The sequence below is a fragment of the Micrasema longulum genome, unplaced genomic scaffold (assembly GCF_059751315.1).
Source record: "Micrasema longulum isolate JH-2025_06_02 unplaced genomic scaffold, ASM5975131v1 h1tg000044l, whole genome shotgun sequence".
Classification (NCBI taxonomy): domain Eukaryota; kingdom Metazoa; phylum Arthropoda; class Insecta; order Trichoptera; family Brachycentridae; genus Micrasema; species Micrasema longulum.
The window spans coordinates 670,523-693,332 of NW_028277251.1; the positions used below are offsets into that span (position 1 = coordinate 670,523).

A 22,810-nucleotide genomic window follows, 5' to 3' on the forward strand; every position below is an offset into this window, starting at 1 on the left:
TTTGTATAATAGTTTTTTTTTAAAGATTTCATTAATTGAGGGTGTATCTAGTTCTTTAAAAATTAAATTTAAAGGGTAAGTTCTCGGCTTTTTTAATTGTTGCCTAAGTTTAACACAGCAAAAAGGTTTGTTTAAAAAATTAATCTGTTCGGTACTGTATTTGTTTATGACTCTTCCTAAAAAAATTGCTTCGAAAATAAAACCTCAGTTCATATATATCTGAATAGTTATTATTGTTAACATATTACACCAGAGTTTGGCGGCCTCCATGGTGTAGTGGTCAAGACCCTTGACTGACTCACTCACGGAAGGTTCTGGGTTCAATTCCCGGTGAGAACACAAAAAAATTGTGTGAGTTTTCTCAGGCCTGGGTATTCTGTGTTGTTATTCGGCCTCCGGGCCTGTTGTGGTGCAATAATAATATTTTAAAAAAGAGTTGGAAAACATTTTAGAAAAGGAAATACAAAAGTCTAGGTGTTTACAGGGCCTTTGGCTGGCTTATTTATGAATGTATTTATGGGTTAATTGGCTGGTTTAAGTGGCCACCTTACCACTATATAACGTTCACCATTTTGGCTATGTTTGAACATCTTACCCACATCGATAATGGTTTCAGCTCACCAAAGAATGTCTGAATGTTCCAATAAAATCAGCCACTCAATTGAGCGGATGGAGCAACTGAATGGTTAGGTCGTTTGTTGAATGAACGTTTGACAAAAGAGCTGAACATCATTTATCCCCCTTAATTTTAATACAACATAATAATTCAACAATATTTTGAGTTTGTCCAAATTTTTGTAGACAAGGACTGGATTCGACTCCCTGGGGAGCTGTTCATATTAACATATAACAACATCTTCATCTCTGTTGTTATATGTTAATATAAACAGCTCCCCAGGGAGTCGAATCCAGTCCTTGTCTACAAAAATTTGGACAAACTCAAAATATTGTTGATAAATCCACCTGGTCCATGAAGAAGTATAGAAATTGAAAAAATAACATTTTCAGGTGTTGCCTAGTATGTAGGTGAAATAATTCAATTAGATGCATCTCACCCGCATAAATAAAGGTTTCAGCTCTTTAACTTCACAAACAAGAACAGATGAAAGAATTGAAGGGCTATAGATGTTCAAATATAGGCAGAATGGTGAATGTTACACAGTGTGTAAAGTGGCCACTCAAACCAGCCATTGACAGGTCATAAGCCCTGTAGATGCCTAGACTTCTATATTACCTTCTTTTGAATGATGACCTGTCAATGGCTGGATTAAGTGGCCACTTTACACACTGTGTAACATTCACCATTCTGCCCATATTTGAACATCTATATTCCTTAAATTCTTTCATCTGTTGATATTTGTGAAGTTAAAGAGCTGAAACCTTTATTTATACGGGTGAGATTCATCTAGTTGAATTATTTCACCAACATACTAGGCAACGCCTGAAAAACTTATTTTTCTTATCTTATCTAATCTAATCTTATTCAAAATATTGTTGATAAATCCACCTGGTCCATGAAGAAGTATAGAAATTGAAAAAATAAGATGATGAAAGAATTGAAGGAATATAGAAGTTCAAATATGGGCAGAATGGTGAATGTTACAGAGTGTAAAGTGGCCACTTAAACCAGCCATTGACATTTCATAAGCCCTATAGATGCCTAGATTTCTATATTACCTTCTCTTAAATGTTCTTCGTCTCTGTTGTAATATGTTAGTATAAACAGCCCCCAAAGAGGTTGAATCCAGTCCTTGTCTACAAAAATTTGGACAAACTCAAAATATAGTTTTATTTTTACTTTTTGTTTATTCATTTACATTTATTTTATTTTTCTTATTATTACTAGTATTTACACGTTTGTTTAATTTTTAAATTATAAATGGTTTATTCTCTAATTTATATTTGTTCTTCAATTTGTATTATTATCGGTATGTTTTCCAATTTATATTTATGTTTAATTTCTTAATTACTAATGCTATATTTTAGAATTTGTATTTATGCTTAAATTTTTATTATTATAGGTATGTTTACTAATTTATAATAATTATGTCTCATTTCTCAACTATTAATGGTATATTTTCTAATTTATATTGATTTTTTTAATGTTATTATTATTCTTTGAATTTATTAAGCATCATTTAATGGAATAAAAAAAACACATGTAAAAAAGAAGGTCCTTCCTAAACACAGGAATTTCCTAGCTAGTCGGGCTCTAAAACAAAGGAACTCTGTACATTTTAAAACGGTGAAATACATAAATAAATTAACAATGCTTTATATTTCTTTAGATGCAGAAGTTATTTTCCATATTTGTCTTTAATATTTAAGTATCAAAATCTGTCTTTATGTCTTATATCACAAATAATCCACTTCTAAATCACGATTCTCGCTAAAGATTTAAATCGGTGAAATTAAATGAAATCAACCAATTGATTGTCTGATTTTGGGAAATCAAGAATGAGGAATGAAAGAATAAATAGTTACTTTGATCCCGATTATGCTTTTAACTTCTCATACCAGGTTAAAGTTGTTCTTTTTTACAAACAAACACACAACAAACCATCACGCCATAACACTCTGTTTTGGCATACAGACCTCGCTTCCTCTACATTCATACATCTTCTCATGCACGCACGACGATTATTCCTACTTTTGACATGTCCATCTTCAAGTATTTGATGGACTTGATCGTGCCATGTCTTTCTCGGTCTTTCTCGTTTTCTGCATCCATCAACATTTGCATCGTAGATCCTTTAAGCCGTTCTTTCGCTGTCCATTCGCTCTACATGTCCAAACCAACGCAGCATCCCTTTCTTGATTCTGTCGATAATGCATGGCTCAGCCTAATACACTTCACGGATCTCGACATTTGTGCACCTATCATACATCGTTTTACCACACATTCGCCTGAGGGATCGCATTTCGACAGCATTCAACCTACTTTCATCATCATTTTTCCAATTCCATTCTTCGCTCCCATACATTAGAGTTGGCACTAGAATTCCGTTGTGAACTGCTAGTTTAGCCTCCTGCGATAAACATTTGTTCGCCAAAATAGATTTCAGTGCACCGTTCACCCTGTTTCCGGCACTCACCCTCCTCTCAATATCTTTCTCGGTCTTTCCATCCCTAGTAAACATACTTCCCAGGTACACAAATTCTTCTACCTGATTCAGAATATCTCCATTCACACTGATCTCACATTTAGTTATATTTTCATCCCTTTCGATTAATCAACATGCATAAGCAAATCGCTTTTCTCGCATAGATCGTAGACTTTTGTTACCAAGAATTGCAGGTCTTCTTTGCTGCTAGCAAGAAGCACGGCATCATCCGCATACAGAAGACAGTTAACAGTTATACCACTAATTTTTGCTCCCATTCTTAAATCTTTCAGTTCCTTCATACAGCTATCAATGTATATGTTGAACAACCATGGTGACATTACACATCCCTGTTTGACTCCTTTCGGAATATTCACACATGCTGTGCTGTCCTTATTTTATATTTATATCAAAAGAATAATAAGTATAAAGTATAAATTTTTTGACGTTTAATCATTCCATGCGGCCATAAACGAAGCAAACCGGCGTCTTCGTATGAATGAACCGATGAAAAGAGAGTAATGAAAGATTTCTGGTTTGCTTGCGGGCAGAGCTGATCGAGAATAAACGGAAGAGAACCTCTGACGATGACGTCACGCGTATGAACGCGGAGTTATTTCAGAAACACTAAACTTGAAAAAAATCATAGCGCTGATAATACGATATATAAAAATTGAAAAAAAGCTTTTTGGCTTAGTTTAACAGTCTTTTAACAAATAAAAGAATGAAAGAAACCACTGAACTTCCTCATTCCGCCAGTGTTTACCCCAAGCTTCCCACCGTTGACTTAAATCTGGCCGGAGCGAATATTTTTAGCCTTAATAAATATTTTTTTTAAAAATCTCATCTACTGAAACAATTTAAAGGAACTTAGAGGGTTTCACGAGTATGTATCATGTCCAAAATACTATTTTGTTTTTCATATTACAATTTTGTAGACTTTTGTATTGTTACAATTAATCTATTTGGTACTGTAGATAATATAAAATGCCTTGGAAGTTTTATAAGTATATATTTAAATAAATAAATCAGTTAGAACAAAAAAACATTTTATTACTTAATAAACCTTCTATCAGAATGATCACCTACTTTATAGTGTAGCTTGTGAATTCGTTGCATGTGTCTATTAATGTGAGAATTTCTTTTGAATTTTGCATCACATTTAGGGCAAGAAAACAATCTAACGTCAGAGTGAGACCGCATGTGTAATTTAAGTTTATATTTGCCGTGACACTTGTACGGACAGATCTCACATTTGAAGTTCTTCACTTCCCGGTGAGTCAACAGGTGAGAGATCAAGTTTTGCTTCGTTCGAGATTTGAATCCGCAGATATCGCATAAAAGCTTTTTCGAATCGGTGTGCAATCTGGCGTGCATAACTTTCTCCGATTTGTCCACAAACGTGCGTCCACAAACCTCGCACGCAAAGTCGCGAATATTCAAGTGCCGTTTAATGTGGATCTCGAGAGTACGACTCGAGGATAGCTGCTTACCGCACTTTTCGCAAGTGTATTGGAGCACCTCATGGCGAGTATTATTACTTTCGTAGGCTTTTTCACTCTGACCGTCTTCTGAGAGGTGTTTGAGTTTTTTGTGTCTGCTTAGGTTTTTGAGGCTGAAAAATCTAATGCTGCAATGATTACACTGGTGAGATTTAAAAACTTGCGATTTGTGAAATAGGTGTCCTGACGTGTCAGAGCTTGAGGAAGCGGAGTCGTCTAATGTAGCTTCAGTAACCGGCTGATCTTCGGGTTTCTTTTTCTCGCAGATTATTTTGTGAACTTTGAAGTAAGTAGAGTTAACATAGATCGCTTGACAGAAATCACAGGTCTGACTATTTTTCAAGGTGCACATCGTTCTGTGGGCTTTCAATTTGGATAAATTTTGGCAAGGAAGTCGGCAGAGATTACAAGAGAATGGTTGCTTTCTCACATGCGTACGAATGTGAGAAATCATTTCACGGCGCAAAGGAGAGATGAATGAACATAAGGTACAACTGAATATATTGCGTGCGTTGTGTTGTATGTTCAAATTACTCGATTTATCTTTATTTCTAGCCAATAGATCATTAGACGGTATTCCGTGACAACTTTTTTTCGTTTCTTGATAACAGCTGTCTGAAATAACATCCGATTGAACCAGGATGGGTTCGCCGGAGAGAATACTAAAAACTTGATCTTGTTCCGTGTCGCTATCGAGGTCAATGATTGATTCAGGTTTAATGCAATCTTCACCGAGCTCCTCCTGTTTTACCTGTCCTGGCTCCTGAACACCACTGCACGCTTTTTCATCACTTCTCATTAGTTTACACGGTAATTCATTGACACGACTTTTTGTTGCTTGATTAGAAGCATTCGTAATAACATCAGATTGAATTTGAGTGAATTTACCCGGGGTGGCATCAACAAATTGAACGCTGTCTCCATCACTATCAACATAGTCTTCCGACCCGTATTCGGTACAATCCACAATGTTCACTTCTTCTTTCACGGGACTTTGTGTCTGTCTCACCTTTCCCGGTTTCTGGACGTTACTTCCATCGCAGTAAAACTTCCTCAGGAGCGAATCGGAGAGTTCGCACCGGAGCCTGAAGCTGTTGGCGACCTCCAGGTCCCCCAAGCACCGAGCGCAGATGACATCCGGCAAGCCATCCTGGCAGGCTACCTGCACTCGCGCGCACAACATCAACATGGAAGCGATGGTGCTAGATTCTCTCTTGTCAAAAACACATTCGGATTGTTCGATGTTTTCTGCCAAACAAACACGACATTGTTGACTTATTACTGAACTGTTAACTGAATATATTTGAATTTCAGATTCTGAGTTCATTTTAATTAAGGCTAAATATAAATGTCCTATATATAAATTGTTGTATATTTATAAACTAATAGCAAGATGAAAAAAAACGTTCATAGATAAGAACTCGGTTGAAAACTGTCATCACTCGGCATGTTCCAGCAGCTGCACGGTGCAGAGAATACAAATTATATTATTTATTTTTATATTATGATATTTTGCCACACAAACTTAACATATTATGCTCTATCCAACCATTTATTTAACTTTTGACAGCTCGATTATGTATCGATTAGGGATGTCCTAATGCGTTACCGAATCGATTTCTCATAAAAATCGACTTTATTTATGAAAAAGTTTTAATCTCAACATTTTGTAGCTTATAAACATACCCAGACGTTTAAAGCAGAGTTTATATTACGAAAGCGCTGTAGTAAAACTTTTTTTTTTTTAAGTCTTCATTCAATAAAAAATATTGCAAAAAATACATCATTTCTTTACAAAACAAACTTTAAATACAGTCTCGATAAACTCCTTAATTGGAGTTTGTCATTGGGTGCAGGAGCTACAGAAAACCCAAATATGCATCGGACTATTTTATTGTCGTAATGTAAATTGAGAAATTTTGTGTCGCGACACTGTCAGTTTGTCGGCGACAATAATAAATGACAGCGACCACGGCGCCATTAAAATTCAATATATTCTGACAAACTGTCAAATTAGTTTTGGCCATAGACAAAATCCGTCGCCAATGACGCAGTGGCGGCGTTAATTTGCCATCACTTGCAACGAGACGCCCGTGCTATATAGTAACTACATTTCCGTTCGCTGAGAGTTCATTCACATTTTTTATACGTCGAGTTGAGTATTTATATTCCTCCGTATTGATTGTTATTATTCCCGTGAGCTTCATACTTACAAAATAATGCCGAAAGGTATGGTGCTTAAAGGACAATCGAGAGAGCTTGTGCTGCGCCTTCGTGAATATTTTGAAAAGGAAAGTCGTAATGGCGGACCTCTTATACCAGTGACGCAAGTTAGAGACCGTGTTGCAGCAGCATTGGGAATAAGTGCTCCAACAGTGGCAAAAATAACCAAAGAAAGCTACGGCAGAAGCGGCATGGAACAGAACACGCTATCTACGCCTAAGAAAAAACGTCAGCCCCGTTAAGTGACTGCAGTTGACAGTTTTGACGCTGATGCTATTCGCCGTCATATATACGACTATTACTTTAGAAAAGAGATTCCAACATTTAAAAAAACTAGTAGAATCTCTGAAAAATAGTGGCTTGTTTCGTGGTCAAAAATCTTCTTTGGCAAAGGTGTTAAAACAGATTGGGTTTCTATATAAAAAATGTGACAAAAGAAAAATATTGATGGAACGCCATGATATTGCTTTGTATCAATGTCAATTTTTAAGACAAGCGAAGAAAAAAGAAAACTGGTCGAATGTGGTTTTCACAGACGAAACTTGGCTCAATGCGAATCATACGCTGTCAAAAAATTGGACTGACGACACTGCTGCCTCCACTTCTGCAGTGCCAATGGGGAAAGGAGAACGCCTCATCATTTGCCATGCGGGAGCAGAAAAAGGATTTATGCCAGACGCTCTATTAGCATTCAAATCCCAGAAAACAGGAGATTATCATGAGGAGATGAATGCGGACGTGTATGAAAAGTGGTTCAGAGAAATGCTGACATCACTCGAAGAGCCATCGATAATATTTATTGATAATGCACCCTATCACTCTCGTCAAATTAATAAAATGCCAACGCAGGCCAATAGAAAAGCTGTTATCATAAACTGGCTCCGTGACAATGGGGAGGATGTGGACGAGTCCTTACGAAAAATAGAGTTACTGGATATACTGAAAACAAAAAAACAGCCAAAACGGTACGTGATCGATGAAATGGCAGCAGAACATGGCCATATCGTTCTCAGAATTCCCCCATACGACTGTCAATACAATGCTATTGAGCTTATCTGGGCACAAGTCAAAGGACACGCCGCTAGAAACAACACAACTCCTCCTTTTACCGCTAAAAAAATGATAGATCTTTTTAAAAATGCGTGTGCTAATGTGACGCCTGAAAACTGGGCGAATGTCGTCGAAAGCACAAAGAAGAAGATATTTTCTGATTGGGATCGTGATATTGCGTTTGACATTGTTAATACGGGAGAATTTACAATTAATGTTACTGAGGATTCAAGTGATGATTCCAGTTCATATGGGGAAGAATCCGACGATTTTTCTCAATAAAATTCATTTAAAGTCACCTTTTGTAAGCCTACAAGAAAGTATCAATACTTTTCACTGCCGTTTTCTTTGGAAATTCACACAGAAATTTAATGTGATAGTGTAGTGGATCGACTATCAGCATTACAGACCAATATTATTGGTCAGAGTCAATCGGGCATCTGAAACGGGGTGAGTTTTTTTTGTATCTTGTTGTACTTTGACAAATAATACTAGATAGCGTTGGCTCCTCTTTCCAGAGTTGAGTAGAGCTTTGACCGCTAAAGCGTGCATCACAATTGCGTATTCAGAAATCGATAAGTAGTTTTTAATAAATATTTGATATTTTCACAATATTGAATCAGTTAGACATTTATATTTCATGTAAATTAGTCGTATTCATTATTAAGTGAACTGTGGCTTTAGATAAAAAAAAAATTTTAAATTTCTGGTTTTAATTTAATTCACATTTTATATTTTTTCATGAAAAAAAACAACTTGTATAATCCTCATTGCATAAGTAGGCTCAATAAACATCGATATCGATAAATATCGGAGCAAAAGAACATGTCGCTTCACTATCGTAATGAAAAAAACATGAAGTATTGCATTTTTCGGTCTATGGTTGCCTGTCAATAATTACGGAACTTTATAGGCGCCCATGTGTCAAAAGTTAAATAAACGCTTGGAAATACTTTTTATAATACTAAATTTTAAATACTTTTTATAGTTGAAGTCACAAATTACTCATACTAATATATTATAGATAGGACACTTAAATTATAGTTACGTTGTTAGACACGAAGCGCTAGTGTCGCTTAGTCATAGATTATGCAGTAACTGACTTAGTGTTACGCCACATTACGAATTCGATCATCGATATCGATGTAATAATGTCCAAATCGATCGATATCGGTCGATATTGGTGAATTAAATTCAAAATTAGGAACAAAAGTAGAAAAAAAACACCGATTAGATATATTACATTTTTATTAATAAAATCACATTTCTAACAAAAAACCAGTACCGTAAAACGCTGCAACTTTGCCGCAATTTTGACTTTTTTTGTAGATATCTCTGAACCTATTTATTATTATGGCTGTTAATGCGTTTTAGATGGAAGACGGACCTAATGCCTAGCCGTATAAGTTCCAAATCCTTTTAAATCTTGCAAGTTTTCCTAATTACATGCATTCAAAGTCGTAGGCAAAGTTGTGTGCAAAAGGCGCAACTTTGCCTCGAAGAATACCTCAGTAAATATAATGTTTCTCTTTATAGTATTTTTTTTCCATATGCAAGAGTCGCTGTGCTTGACCCCGGCAGTCAAATGATTGCCATTAAGGAAATAGATTTTTATTCACAGCTAATGGGGAGAGTTGTAGCAGGTACCACAAACTTCCCATACAAACATGTCGGTAAGTGTAGGGTTGTGCCAAAAAAAGATTTTTTTTTTCCACTTTTATTTCTATTTTTTCCTAAGTTAAACAAATAATCAGAAGTAAATCTAAATAAAGTTGGTAACAGTAGGTATTAATATCAGTCTATTATATCTATAATAATAGGTAGTCTTCTCTCTCAAACCTAAAGTTACTTTTTAGGCAGGTAATTAAAATTTCAGCAACACAAAGTAGGAACAATATTAAAAGCTATGACACTAAACAAACATACGTAAAAAATAAAACGAAAAACAAAAATAGCTAACTGTTTAACCAACATCGTTACTTTTTACTTTTAGAAACCACTAAGAATATATTTAAAAAAACTAGATATGCTTAAAACCAAACAAGCTAATAATAGTCTTATTTTGCTGAAAATACCGTTAAGTATAAAATTAGCATGTTATAACAAAAGATTGAGTCTTTTTTCTCTTTTTGTGTATTTATTTTCGTAACCTTCTTTATTTTTTTAGCTTTAGCTAGCTCTTCTGCTTGTTCAGTTGAAATAGATTTACCAGGTATGACTGGAAGCTTGCTGTTTTTGCCTGTTTTTATTGGTTGTGATTGTCTATTTTGCTGTAAAAACTCCAAAAGGCTAGCATCAAATTGACGAAAATTTTCTTCTTGTAGTGTTGGCATTTTTAATGTCACTCTTAAGGGATTGAAAGGAAATATTCCGGATCCTTCAAATCCTTTACATATGTTGATCTCTTTTGTAATGTTTATTTTTGACATTAGCTCCTGCAGTAGCTGCGGGAAATGACATTTGTTGATTGTGCTTGTAGTGATGTGTGCAGCTTTATAATTTGTTAAAATTTCACACCAATGTCGTTTCATTGGTCCAAAAAATGCCACGTCTAGTGGTTGAGTAAGGTGTGTAGCATTTTTTGGAAGAAAAGTAAATCTAATGTTTTGACTTTGACATATTTGAATTGTCTCGACACTTAGGTGAGATGCCAAGTTATCGCCGATAATAAGTTTTACGCCGTCACGAGAGTCTGCCCATGGCATAACTATAGTCTTGAACCAATCATCAAAACAAATCATATCGAACCATCCAGATTTGGTGCGATTATACCTAGCATCTTTTGGACCATTTTCACACCACTTGGACCACAAATGATCTGCTTTGTAAACCACATAAGGTGGTAGGCAAATTCCGTCAGCAGTTCCGCTGAACATGATTGATACTGAGCTTTTGCTTGCATTAATTACCCTTTCTGGGTGTTTTGTGCCTCTTTTGAAAATACATTTTTTAGATCCGGGGTCGTCACTTAAATTTGTCTCATCAAAATTGAGAATATTACTGGTGGGAACATCTTTAAGAGAAATTTTCAAATTTCTGTAGTATTCGTCCATTTCCTCTACTGTTTTTGCAGCACGGCTTCGTTTTATATTTTGTGTTGCCCTTTGTGAAAAATTGTGTCGTTTTAAGAAAAAACGGGCCCAGCGTTCACCAGGCATTTTTCCTTTAAAAAGAGCAGATTTTCCACTTTTTAAAAGGTAGTTGTAAACTACAATACGCAAATCTAAAAGAGAAAGAGGACAACCAAATTCTGCTGAAATATTCACCACGTCCGCTATGTGAGCTTCTTCCTCAGTTGAAAACTCTGTAGGTCGACCAAATGGTTTATTATGTACGCTTTTGACTTTGTTGCTAATTGTCCGACGTGGGATCCCAAACTGCTTTTCTGCTTCGTATGATGAAATAATTTTTCTTCGAACGAGATCTACAGCAACTTCCAGCATTTCCTTCGAGTAATCAGAATAACTACGAGCTCCTACTCTACGCCTTCTTCGCTGTTGATTGTTTGCCATTTTTCACATAACTGCAATAGAATTAAGATTTCCATAATTTTTAGTATTCAATTTGTCCTCGAAATATCGTTTTATCAATAGATTTGAGATATTTTGTAAACTTATTATAACGATCATCGATAGAGATAAACTTTGAATTAAGTTATGTTTCGAACACTTATATAAGTAGTGTGTCATATTTAAATCATAATTAAAAGTTTATTTGTATTACTAGAAATAAACGAAAAAAACTTTATCCGGGTAAATTATATAAAGTCAAATAAATTCAAATTTCGTTTAATAAAAAAATTAAATTAAATGAAAAAATCAAATTTAAGATAAAGCACGTTGACTACTAGTGATAACCCTAGAACCAGGCAAAAAGTACAAATCGTGTTTTCAAAACACTGCACAACATTGCCTAGCAAGTTTTTTTGATGAAATCGTGTACTTTTGATAAAAGTATCAAACAATACGAAAAATATACAGTATTTTCTTACCCCGGGACGGTTTTACTTTTCAAAAACACTTTTGGTTTTTCTTGAACTTTAAAAGTTTTAGGAGACCAAAATTTCACGACTCCTCCTGCCGACATTCATCGCTCAACTGAGAGCGCAACAATGGAGTTGGCGTTATGAAAAATAAAAAAGGTGTTGCCAGGACAATGAAAAATTACTACCAAATGGTAAAAAGTGAGAAAAAGCCAATCAAATGCGAAATATCGTAATCGTAACGAAACAGGAAAAGTTGTGGCCGGTAGGAAAAGTTGCAGCGTTTTACGGTAACATAAAAGTTTATATAATATACATTATACAAAACTAATAAAAACATTTTTAACACAAAATGACTGTCAAAAAATGCACAAAAAATATTTCCAAAAAAACGATCTTAAAATAACAATCAATTTTTAAATTTTTATAGTTTAATACCAAGGGGAAAATCACAAAATAAATATTGATATACTTTAAGAAACAACTAATGTCTTATTATAAAAACAACAACTTAGTTATTAGCGTTACACATTTATTATACTAACAGAACACAACTACATTTTCGGGAGAGCACTCCTCCCATCGATGGGTGGTACAAAACTAACATTTTAAATACCGAATATTGCTCACAGTGTAATAAAAAAGTTTTTATGTTTATCCAATAATTCATCATCCAAAAAGGTTCATTGTAGATAGGGAAACCAAAATAATATCATTATCATCCCCTTTCCATGCCTAATAGTGCATAGGACACTGCATTGGTACACCACATTTTTGTTACATGAAGGTAAGATGATCAGTCTTACGCTTCGGGTACCAGTCCAGGGACTAAGAAATATTCTGGTGTGAAAACACCCTTTTAAATAAATATTTCATATCAACCATGTCAGGAATCGAACCTGAGATTTCTCAAATGGTAGGCAGACATGCTGACCATTACACCACAACGCTTACATTAATATAAATTATAATGAACCATAAAAAATATTTAGATATGGTTTATTTTAGTAGATTGCAAATATACAAATAAAAATAATGTAATTAATAATAAACCTTAAAGAGAACTAAATATACATAAAACAAACTCAAATTTTTAAAAATAGGTTACTAGTTTTCTTTCAAAAATATATTTAGCATTTTATCATGAATGTCGGTAATTTTAAGAAAGAATTGCCTTTAAATTGGATAGTAAAAATAAAATATTTAAATTTTAAAAAATATTTTCGTTCTTATTTATAAGTTTCCAAATACTTAAATTTTAGGGTAATTTTCAAAAAGTCAGAAATAGCCATTATAGAAAAAAAAATTGAGTGGTAATAGTGTAAAAATATTTTTTATTTGTATTCTAAAACAAACCCTATCTATTTTCAAAAGCATTTTTATAACATCGCCGTAATAAGACACTGAATGTTCGAGATCTGATAAAAGTTTCTCGGCGTTTGTTACATTATTTAAATTATCGTAACTTAATTAATTCCACGCATTTATATTTTTAGAGAAAAAAACATAATACCAAAAAAATATTTGTTTGCATGAGAGCAACTGTCAAGATGTCATAGATGAATTTCATGTTGTCCGGATCTCTTTGGGTTCGCCATTTTGGAGCATTTCTAAAACAAAAAAAATAAATATTTAAAGCTTTAACTTTGTGGTCAAACATATTAATAAATGTAAGTCAATATCTGTACATAACCCGAAAATACGGGTATATCTCGAAACTGGTAGGCCTAGAAGTCCGTACGTGGTTATATACATTGTTTCATTACGCAATTGTTAGGAATCGACAGCTATCTAAATAGAAAAACTAATTAATAATATAAAACACAAAATGAGTATACAGCTAACTTACAGAACTTTTAAGAGCATGGCAATTGTACGTGCGCTGAGCAGTTGCGTGGCTGCTTTCAATTTAATTTTCATCAATTTGTCTGGGATCATGTCATGATTTTGTCATGTTATCTGAGGTAGGTTTTTTGTGTGGCCCAGTTGACAGTACAAGTTGTAAACTGTAAAAATGTCAACCCATGAAGCAGTTTCGTCCTCCCTCTCCTCTGTCCTAGACCATGTCTTCTATAATATTGAATACAATTTTTGTCCAGCAATATCAATGGTTGCATCTAAAATTAACGATTTTAATTTTTTTATTTTATTTGTGTAATCAACAAACATAAAAAATTACTATCAAAATAACACTTTTCTTACAATTATTACCATTTCTTGGCGTTTTGGCGTGCATCTCATGATGTGGCACGCCCGGCAGCGTCTCACGATCCCTCGTAGCGTGGTACGGAGTCTCAGCACAAAATATTTCGCTCTAATATCACTCATTGTGCGCTCCGTACCCGGATGCCCTGATGCTGCATGCTGGTATTTTAACATTAGTTGTGTGTATTCCTCCCCGCCGTCTAGTATTAGCGGGGCCCTGATGTCCTCATCTTGCATCTCTTGTAGGCGCGTGCCCATACGCAGCATGCTGTTCTTCTCCAGGAACGGTGTAACTGGTCGCAGTCGGCCTCCAGGCGGGAGTGGCTCCCCCCGCTGTAGGAACTCTATCTCTTTGTTGAGAAGCGCCTCTGTGAAAGGCGCACCCAAGTTTCTTCGGCGTTATTGATTTCATCCGTCCGTAGCTCGGTGTGGCCTCCAGGCAAGGCGCCTACTTCGGGTCTTCGGGAACGGCGGCAGCGATCAACAAATCGCTTGATCCAAGCCGTCGTTCTTAGCAGCCGCATCCATGATGAGGACCGCGCGACTTCTAGTAAGCCTTCCATTTTCCGACAATGGCCCACAAATGCCGCGTCGGTCTTATTTCTAATGTCTCTTCTGAGGGTGCCAGCTTACTTCTCTCCTGAGGCCACTCACTCTCCGGCCGGGAGAGGAACTCGGGACCTCGGAACCATATTCCTTGTGAGGACAGATCGGGCGGCTGCGTGTCTCGCGTCCCGACGTCCGCTGGATTCATCTTCGTTGGAACCCAGCGCCATCCGCTCGTACCGGCTATCTCGTCGATTTCGCCGAGTCTGTTGGCTAAGAATGTCGAGTATTTAAGTGGATCTGTGCGTAGCCAACATAAAACCGTGCTGGAATCGGTCCAGAACACGGTTTTTTTTTATCTTCATTCCACTTTCCTTTTTTATGCTCGCCGCCAATCGTGCGGCGATAAGGGCTGCCTGTAATTCGAGGCGTGAGATGGTCATCGGTTTTAGGGGCGCCACCTTTGTCTTGCTCATCACAAATGACGTGCCCGCTCTATGTACGAAATAAGCGATCGCACAACAGGCTTGTTCTGAGGCGTCGCTAAAATCGTGCATGGTTACTGCCTCCACTCTTCTGTTGACGCAACATCTCGGAATTGCGCAGTTGTTTTCTATTAACAGTTGTTGCCATTCGCGCCATTTTTGTGCGTGCTTTAATTTGAGTGCTTCATCCCAACCGATGTCAGAGCGCCATACGGCTTGCAGAAGTATTCTCGCCCTTATCGTTAGGCAACTTATAAATCCCATAGGGTCGAACAACTTTCATTGCCGCACTTAACATTTGCCGTTTCGTGGGCCATTCGGTATCATCTTTCTCCACTTGATTATACCTAAACACTAGGCAATCTACGTGCGGGTCCCATTGAATTCCGAGGACCCTTTCCGTGGTAGCTGCCTCACCGATGATGATTGCTGACTTGGCCCGGTCCTCTTCCCGGACCGAGCTCAGTACTCTGGCGTTGTTTGACGCCCAGCTTGCCATCTCGAATCCTCCGGCGGCCAGTAGCGCTGTGACATCTTTAACCAGCGCGGCTGCTTTGCTGACCGAATCCACCGCGTCTAGATAGTCATCCATATACATGTTCTTCTGTACCGCGCCTGCCGCTTGGGGATACTCTTCTGATTTCACCGCAGCCACGCGGTTCCTTACGAATTAGGCACTGCTCGGGGAGCACCTAGCCCCGAACATCATTGATGTGAAGGCAAATGTCCGGATTTCTGCGTCCGGCCGTCACCGCCATAGATACAGTTGTGAAGCGGTGTCACTCGGTGTTATCTTGATTTTCATTTATTTATTTATTCATATTTTTCGCTTACAAACTATAATTAACAATAAAAATAATGTGACCTCACTGGGGTTTCCCGTGCCGAGGACACTTAACAATTTAGTTTTTTGAAATTACATTTGAGAATAAACAAAAAAGACTAACTTAAAAAACAGACATAATTAATAAATATTCAGACAGTTATAAAAACATGGTATTTATGTACATCTATATTATTTATATTACAAAACACACAATGAAAATAACAAAAACCTAACATAAGCTATACAGTTGTGGAGCAGTTGATTCAGTATTGGTATGGGTGAATGAGACAATCCATTCTACTTCTGATTCTGAGGAACATTTCCTTTATGTCGGCGGCAATTGCTACGCCGCCCTCTCGGAATCTTTGAATGCTACCTACTAGCGATGTAAGTAGGTCGGGTCCGGTTAGTAGTTGGTCGTTTAAACGCACACCTCTGTGTGGACACGCCGCGTCAAATACAACCCGCAACTTGCCGGGTTTATTGGCGTTATGCACAGCGAAATGCGGTACAAAACACTTCCTATCACTCTATTTCGCGAGTTAATTCAACGGCATAACCTTTGGCCTCGTACTCGTTCATTTTTGCCCGGTACGCAACTTCAAGTACCGGGTCCTTGTTAAGTTTTCTCTCTAACGAGTAGAGGCGTTTCTCGGCCGTATCGCGATTGTCCGGAAGCACTGCGTCATCACTTTTCCATAGCAGGCCCGTTTCCCATCTTCCCGTGGGAAGCTGCTTCGTAGTGATATTCATTATTTCCAGTGCCTTCTTTTCCGCGGCGCTAACGCGCGGCGTAACTGTGATTCCTAACGAATCTACGTTAAAATTAAATTTCACTAACGCGTGAAGCGCGTCATCACGGGAGGGCCCTCTGGCACACATAAGCACTGCCTCAGGCGATGGCGGGCCCTCTTTATTCACTTGCACGTACGACTTGAGCACTGACGTGTCGGTTTAAAGGTTGATTTCACTAGCCGTTTCACCCGTAGGCGCTCACATTTTTCGCGTTATTTTCATCGATAATTCGGCCTCCGAACGCGACGCGGCCTAAAGCTAGGGTTTCCTAGGACAGCGGTGCCCGTATTTTAACGGCCGTAGTGGACGGTGATGCAGTGGAAAGCCATCGTAAAGGTGATTAGAGAGTGGTTTCCTAGGAAAACGGTGTTGATAACACCGTTTTCCTAGAAAACCACACTCTAGTCACCTTTACGACGGCTGTCCACTGCATCACCGTTCACTACGGCCGTTAAAATACGGGCACCGCTGTCCTAGGAAACCCTAGCTTAACGGTGTTTCACTTATAATCATTTCGTCACTTCTAAACTCTGCTTGTTCCTTTCGCACTTTCAAATGTGCATTGTCCAGGCCTATGAGTATCTGCGGTCGCACTGACACTGTACTCTAAGTATTATCCGAACTTCGTACCATGTGTATCGGTAAATTCAACGTTTTTACCGTATACGCGATCGCGTCGTGTGCGCCCGAGTCACCTTGCACTGTGACCGTCACACGCCACGATACCGATTCACCCGCGGGCATTCCGCAATGCCAGTTAAGCGGATGTCGGCGCGCGGGCCTCGTGCACCGATCGTGTCAGCTATCTTTTTTTCTAATAGTGTCACCATTGAGCCTTCGTCTAACAAGGCGTGAGTTTTCACTTGACCTTTAGGTCCACCTATTGTCACGGGCAAAACTTTAAGGGCGATCGGGGCCCTTTTCCCGCGACATATTTATTTATTTATTTATTAGTTTATACATACAATGTTACAAATGGCACAAAAAACACTCTGGCAAATTCTGCTAGTACTAGGAGTAGGCTCAGTATATGAAGGGTCGGCAAGCCAGAAATATTAATACGCCTAATGTTGCAATCGGTTCCTATATGGGCAAATGCCTGTTCTAAGAAACCGATTTGTTGCGCCAAATATGGTTTACGAATATTTTTCCTATAAATAAAAAACAATATTGAAGAAATAAAAAAAAATAAAAAAAAACAAAAGAGAAGAAAAGAAAAGAAAAAAAAATTAGTTTACATTAAATGTAAAAATACAATTAAATACATAAATATAAAGCATACATACTTCGTACATACATATACACATACATACATATATACACACATATACACACATATATATACACACATTCATACACAATATATATGCACATGCGAAAATACAATAAATTTATATATGATTCAATGGGATAGCATAATATTTAGATTACTATCTTCAATAAATTCTCCGATGTAGCACTATTTCATCGGGCCGAGCCCGTGGCGAGTGTAACGTGCGGTGGTGTTTACCGTCACAATCATCAATGTTACACTTCGCTCCTCGGCGCTTTGAATTCCGGCATTGCTTCTCCAGACACAAGAAGCTAAGTCTCGCTTTACGCACTAAAGCCCACTTGTCCTTTACACTTAGTTCACCATATCCGCGGCACGTTTCGAGCTTATGTGTTCTGTCACATTTCGCGCACCTTTCACTCGTTTCACTATTCACATTTAACACTGAATAGTGTCCTTTAGGGGCGCGATTTCTCTCGGCCTTAGCGTGGCTCACATTCACTTCGAGACACCCCGCGGTAGGTATCGCGGCCGTTAAGTCCTTTAACCAGTCGGATAGTTCACTAAGTCGCGCCTTGTTGGCTTTTCCCACTAGCGCGCCAATCGATAGTAGCTCCGTTAAATGAAGGTGTATGAAATTTGAAGAAGAAAGGTTTGTATGTATCACAGGAATTAATTATGCGCTTTATTTTGTTATTTTCAAATAAGTTTTTAAAATACAAATATTATTTTCATGGCCATCGGTTTGCGAATTATTATTAAAAAGGTTATGTTTTTCCCCAGCGGAAAACATGAGTCAATATTTATTGTTAAAGATATTATTTTCAATAGAAAGGTTTTGGAATTCCGGGTAATTCTCCGCTCGGTCATTTTTTAAAATTTTTTTTATGTGTAGTTGCATTATTCAATACCTTGCTTGTAATGTACAAGGTTAATATATACTTCAAAGCGATAGTTATTAATTTGTTTACTTAAAAATATTTACTTTAATGAAAAACTTTATTTCGTTATTTTATGTAATACCGCTCGGTCATTTGAATTTAACACGAGGTCGTAATTGACATTAACAATGGACGAAATATTTGTAAATACCTAGTAACGGCTCAGGTAAATGGGGATTTATTTTAATGTATTTATTTGTAAAGGCGGTAATTAAAAATGGGGTTCTTTTGAGAATTGACTGGCATGAACTAAAAGGTTATATTTAAATGCATTATTGCTGAGAAACCCCAGATTAGAGAAAACAATAGAACGTATTAGAAAGTTATATTTAAATTCGTATTGAAATATTCTAAAACATCGCCGCGTTTTTTTCCAATACAAACAAGGTTGATTTTATAATCTAAAACAAAAAAACCTGTTCATTTTTACAGGGACAAAAGATTTTAATTCTTGAATATTTTAAACAGGCATGTTTAGCTCGTATCATATTGAACATTTGATAAATAAATAATAATTATGAAGAAGATAGCATACATTTTATGTCTGCAGATTGAACTAAACTTTGTTTTTTGAGATGGGTGACATTTTTATGGTTTTTGCAGTAAAAAAAAACAAATTTTAAGTTAAATGCCGATTAAAGATATGTTTCTTCTGCCTCCTTCCTTTTTAAACTTTGCTCTTTCATAGCTTTAAATACAAACACAGGATTTCTTATTTCCATCGAACGACGAACACGAGGGTTTGTTATTATAATTCTGGAAGCAAAAAATCTGTGTAAAATTTAACTAGTTTTCTTTTCATTTTTGACTCCCAAAATTGGTCATCTCGGCGGACGGTGTTGACTTTCATTTGTCTATCCTTACCAAACCAGATGTCAAGCATGCAGACGCTCTTATTTTTAATACGCAACTGACCCTGAATGTATGAGTTTCATTTACCGTGTAACTGTATTATTTCTAAAATCGTTGTTTTTTCATCGCATCTTCAAGATTTCGAATGGCTTAAGAAGGATATTTAATATCAACTATGCTATCTGCATATTTTCAAATATTCCATATTAAAAAACAACAACATCAACAAAATAAAAAAAATAACGTACTTGTTCGTTGTAGTTTTCTGTGACTCCTACATTATTTTTAATATCAGTCTACACTTCAATCCTAAAATAAAAAACACAATTACTAACAATATTTCAAACTACCTACTCATAGTTTGCCTACGGAAAAGTTAGTAAAAACGAATACGGTTTGGTCAATACAACCTAATTAAGTGTTTTGGGTAATGCTTAAGGTCGCAATAATGATGGTCTGAATGAAAATTTTCATATTTAGTTTCACGTCTTCGTATTTGTTTGACGTTTAATCATCCATACAGCCATAAATAAAGTAAAGGTTTAGGTGCATGCAAAAATTGAAAAATCCCCAAATTAACAACTCTATAGGGGATAGTGAAGATTCAGAATACCACCACTGGTCGAACGAAGACAATTGAACACAGCCCGCTTTTTTTTTTCATCTATGCCACAGTTTTCTTTTGAATTTGGGCAATAATGTATCTTTGGTTTGGTCTATGAATAGAAATTTGAGTTTGACAGCGGACTTCGACTTCACTTCAACTAATATGTCAAATTTGTGCGGCATAATATTATAATATAAAAATAAACAATATAATTTGCATTCTCTGCACCGTGCAGCTGCTGGAACATGGCCAATGGTGACAGTTTTCAACTGAGTTCTTTTTTATGAACGTTTTTTTATCTTCCTATTAGTTTATTAATATACAACAATCTATATATCGGATATTTATATTTAGTCTTAATTAAAATGAATTCAGAATCTGAAATTCAAATATATTCAGTAAACAGTTCAGTAATAAGTCAACAATGTCGTGTTTGTTTGGCAAAAAATATCGAACAATCCGAATGTGTTTTCGACAAGAGAGAATCTAGCACCATCGCTTCCATGTTGATGTTGTGCGCGCGAGTGCAGGTAGCCTGCCAGGATGGCTTGCCGGATGTCATCTGCGCTCGGTGCTTGGGGGACCTGGAGGTCGCCAACAGCTTCAGGCTCCGGTGCGAACTCTCCGACTCGCTCCTGAGGAAGTTTTACTGCGATGGAAGTAACGTCCAGAAACCGGGAAAGGTGAGACAGACACAAAGTCCCGTGAAAGAAGAAGTGAACATTGTGGATTGTACCGAATACGGGTCGGAAGACTATGTTGATAGTGATGGAGACAGCGTTCAATTTGTTGATGCCACCCCCGGCAAATTTACTCAGATTCAATCTGATGTTATTACGAACGCGTCTAATCAAGCATCAAAAAGTCATGTGATCAATGAATTACCGTGTAAATTAACAAGAAGTGATGAAAAGGCATGCAGTGGTGTTCAGGAGCCAGGACAGGTAAAACAGGAGGAGCTCGGTGAAGATTGCATTAAACCTGAATCAATCATTGACCTCGATAGCGACACGGAACAAGATCAAGTTTTTAGTATTCTCTCCGGCGAACCCATCCTGGTTCAATCGGATGTTATTTCAGACAGCTGTTATCAAGAAACGAAAAAAAGTTGTCACGGAATACCGTCTAATGATCTATTGGCTAGAAATGAAGATAAATCGAGTAATTTGAACATACAACACAACGCACGCAATATATTCAGTTGTACCTTATGTTCATTCATCTCTCCTTTGCACCGTGAAATGACTTCACACATTCGTACGCACGCGAGAAAAAAAAAATTCTCTTGTAATCTCTGCCGACTTCCTTGCCAAAATTTGTCCAAATTGGAAGCCCACAGAATGATGTGCACCTTGAAAAAGACTCAGACGTGTGATTTCTGCCAAGCGAGCTATGTTAACTCTACTTACTTCAAAGTTCACAGAATAATCTGCGAGAAAAAGAAACCCGAAGATCAGCCGGTCACTGAAGCTACATTAGACGACTCCGCTTCCTCAAGCTCCGACACGTCACGACACCCGGTTCCCAAATTGCAAGTTTTTAAATCTCACCAGTGTAATCATTGCAGCTTTAGATTTTTCAGCCTCAAGAACCTAATCAGACACAAAAAACTCAAACACCTCTCAGAAGTCGTTCCGAGAAAAAAACCTTTCGAAAGTAATAATACTCGGCATGAGGCGTTCAAACACACTTGCGAAAAGTGCGGTAAGCAGCTATCTTCGAGTCGTACTCTCGAGATCCACATTAAACGGCACTTGAATATTCGCGACTTTGCGTGCGAGGTTTGTGGACGCACGTTTGTGGACAAGTCGGAGAAAGTTATGCACGCCAGATTGCACACCGATTCGAAAAAGCTTTTATGCGATATCTGCGGATTCAAATCTCGAACGAAGCAAAACTTGATCTCTCACCTGTTGACTCACCGGGAAGTGAAGAACTTCAAATGTGAAATCTGTCCGTACAAGTGTCACAGCAAATATGAACTTAAACTACACATGCGGTCTCACTCTGACGTTAGATTGTTTTCTTGCCCTAAATGTGATGCAAAATTCAAAAGAAATTTTCACATTAATAGACACATGCAACGAATTCACAAGCTACACTACAGAGTAGGTGATCATTCTGATAGACGGTTTATTAAGTAATAAAATACTTTTTTGTCCTAACTGATTTATTTATTTAAATGTATACTTCCAAAACTTCCAAGGCATTTTATATTATCTAAGTACCGAATAGATTAATTATAACAGTATGAAAGTCTCGAAAATAGTTTAAAAAAAATATATATTTCTTAAAATAAAAAACAAAACAATATTTTGGACATGATACATACCTACACAGGAAACCATCTTAGTTCCTTTAAATTGTTTTAGTAGGTGAGATTTTGTAAAAAACTGTCTCTTAAATGGAATTAATGGTT

General features: G+C 36.9%; 3 protein-coding genes across 3 annotated transcripts; 1 reads left to right on the top strand and 2 right to left on the bottom strand.

Annotated features, from left to right (window-relative positions):
• Nucleotides 1-4,099: 4,099 nt before the first annotated feature.
• On the bottom strand, nt 4,100-6,060 carry LOC148285277 (uncharacterized). The gene has a single exon (XM_088227962.1). It carries the CDS (start codon nt 5,931-5,933, stop codon nt 4,158-4,160), a length of 1,776 nt encoding a protein of 591 aa, XP_088084088.1. The 5' UTR covers nt 5,934-6,060; the 3' UTR covers nt 4,100-4,157.
• A 3,354-nt stretch (nt 6,061-9,414) lies between these two features.
• LOC148285278 (uncharacterized) lies at nt 9,415-11,979 on the bottom strand. Its single transcript, XM_088228033.1, has 2 exons — nt 11,871-11,979; nt 9,415-11,402 (listed from the first exon to the last, which is right to left on the bottom strand). Exon 2 carries the CDS (start codon nt 11,389-11,391, stop codon nt 9,937-9,939), a length of 1,455 nt encoding a protein of 484 aa, XP_088084159.1. The 5' UTR covers nt 11,392-11,402; nt 11,871-11,979; the 3' UTR covers nt 9,415-9,936.
• Nucleotides 11,980-20,516: 8,537 nt separating this feature from the next.
• Nucleotides 20,517-22,556, top strand: LOC148285279 (uncharacterized). Its single transcript, XM_088227956.1, has one exon. It carries the CDS (start codon nt 20,757-20,759, stop codon nt 22,533-22,535), a length of 1,779 nt encoding a protein of 592 aa, XP_088084082.1. The 5' UTR covers nt 20,517-20,756; the 3' UTR covers nt 22,536-22,556.
• Nucleotides 22,557-22,810: the final 254 nt, after the last annotated feature.

Coding starts and splice junctions, on each gene's coding strand:
- LOC148285277 (XM_088227962.1), bottom strand. CDS start 5,933: ATGAACTCAGAATCTGAAATTCAAATATATTCAGTTAACAGTTCAGTA.
- LOC148285278 (XM_088228033.1), bottom strand. CDS start 11,391: ATGGCAAACAATCAACAGCGAAGAAGGCGTAGAGTAGGAGCTCGTAGT.
- LOC148285279 (XM_088227956.1), top strand. CDS start 20,757: ATGAATTCAGAATCTGAAATTCAAATATATTCAGTAAACAGTTCAGTA.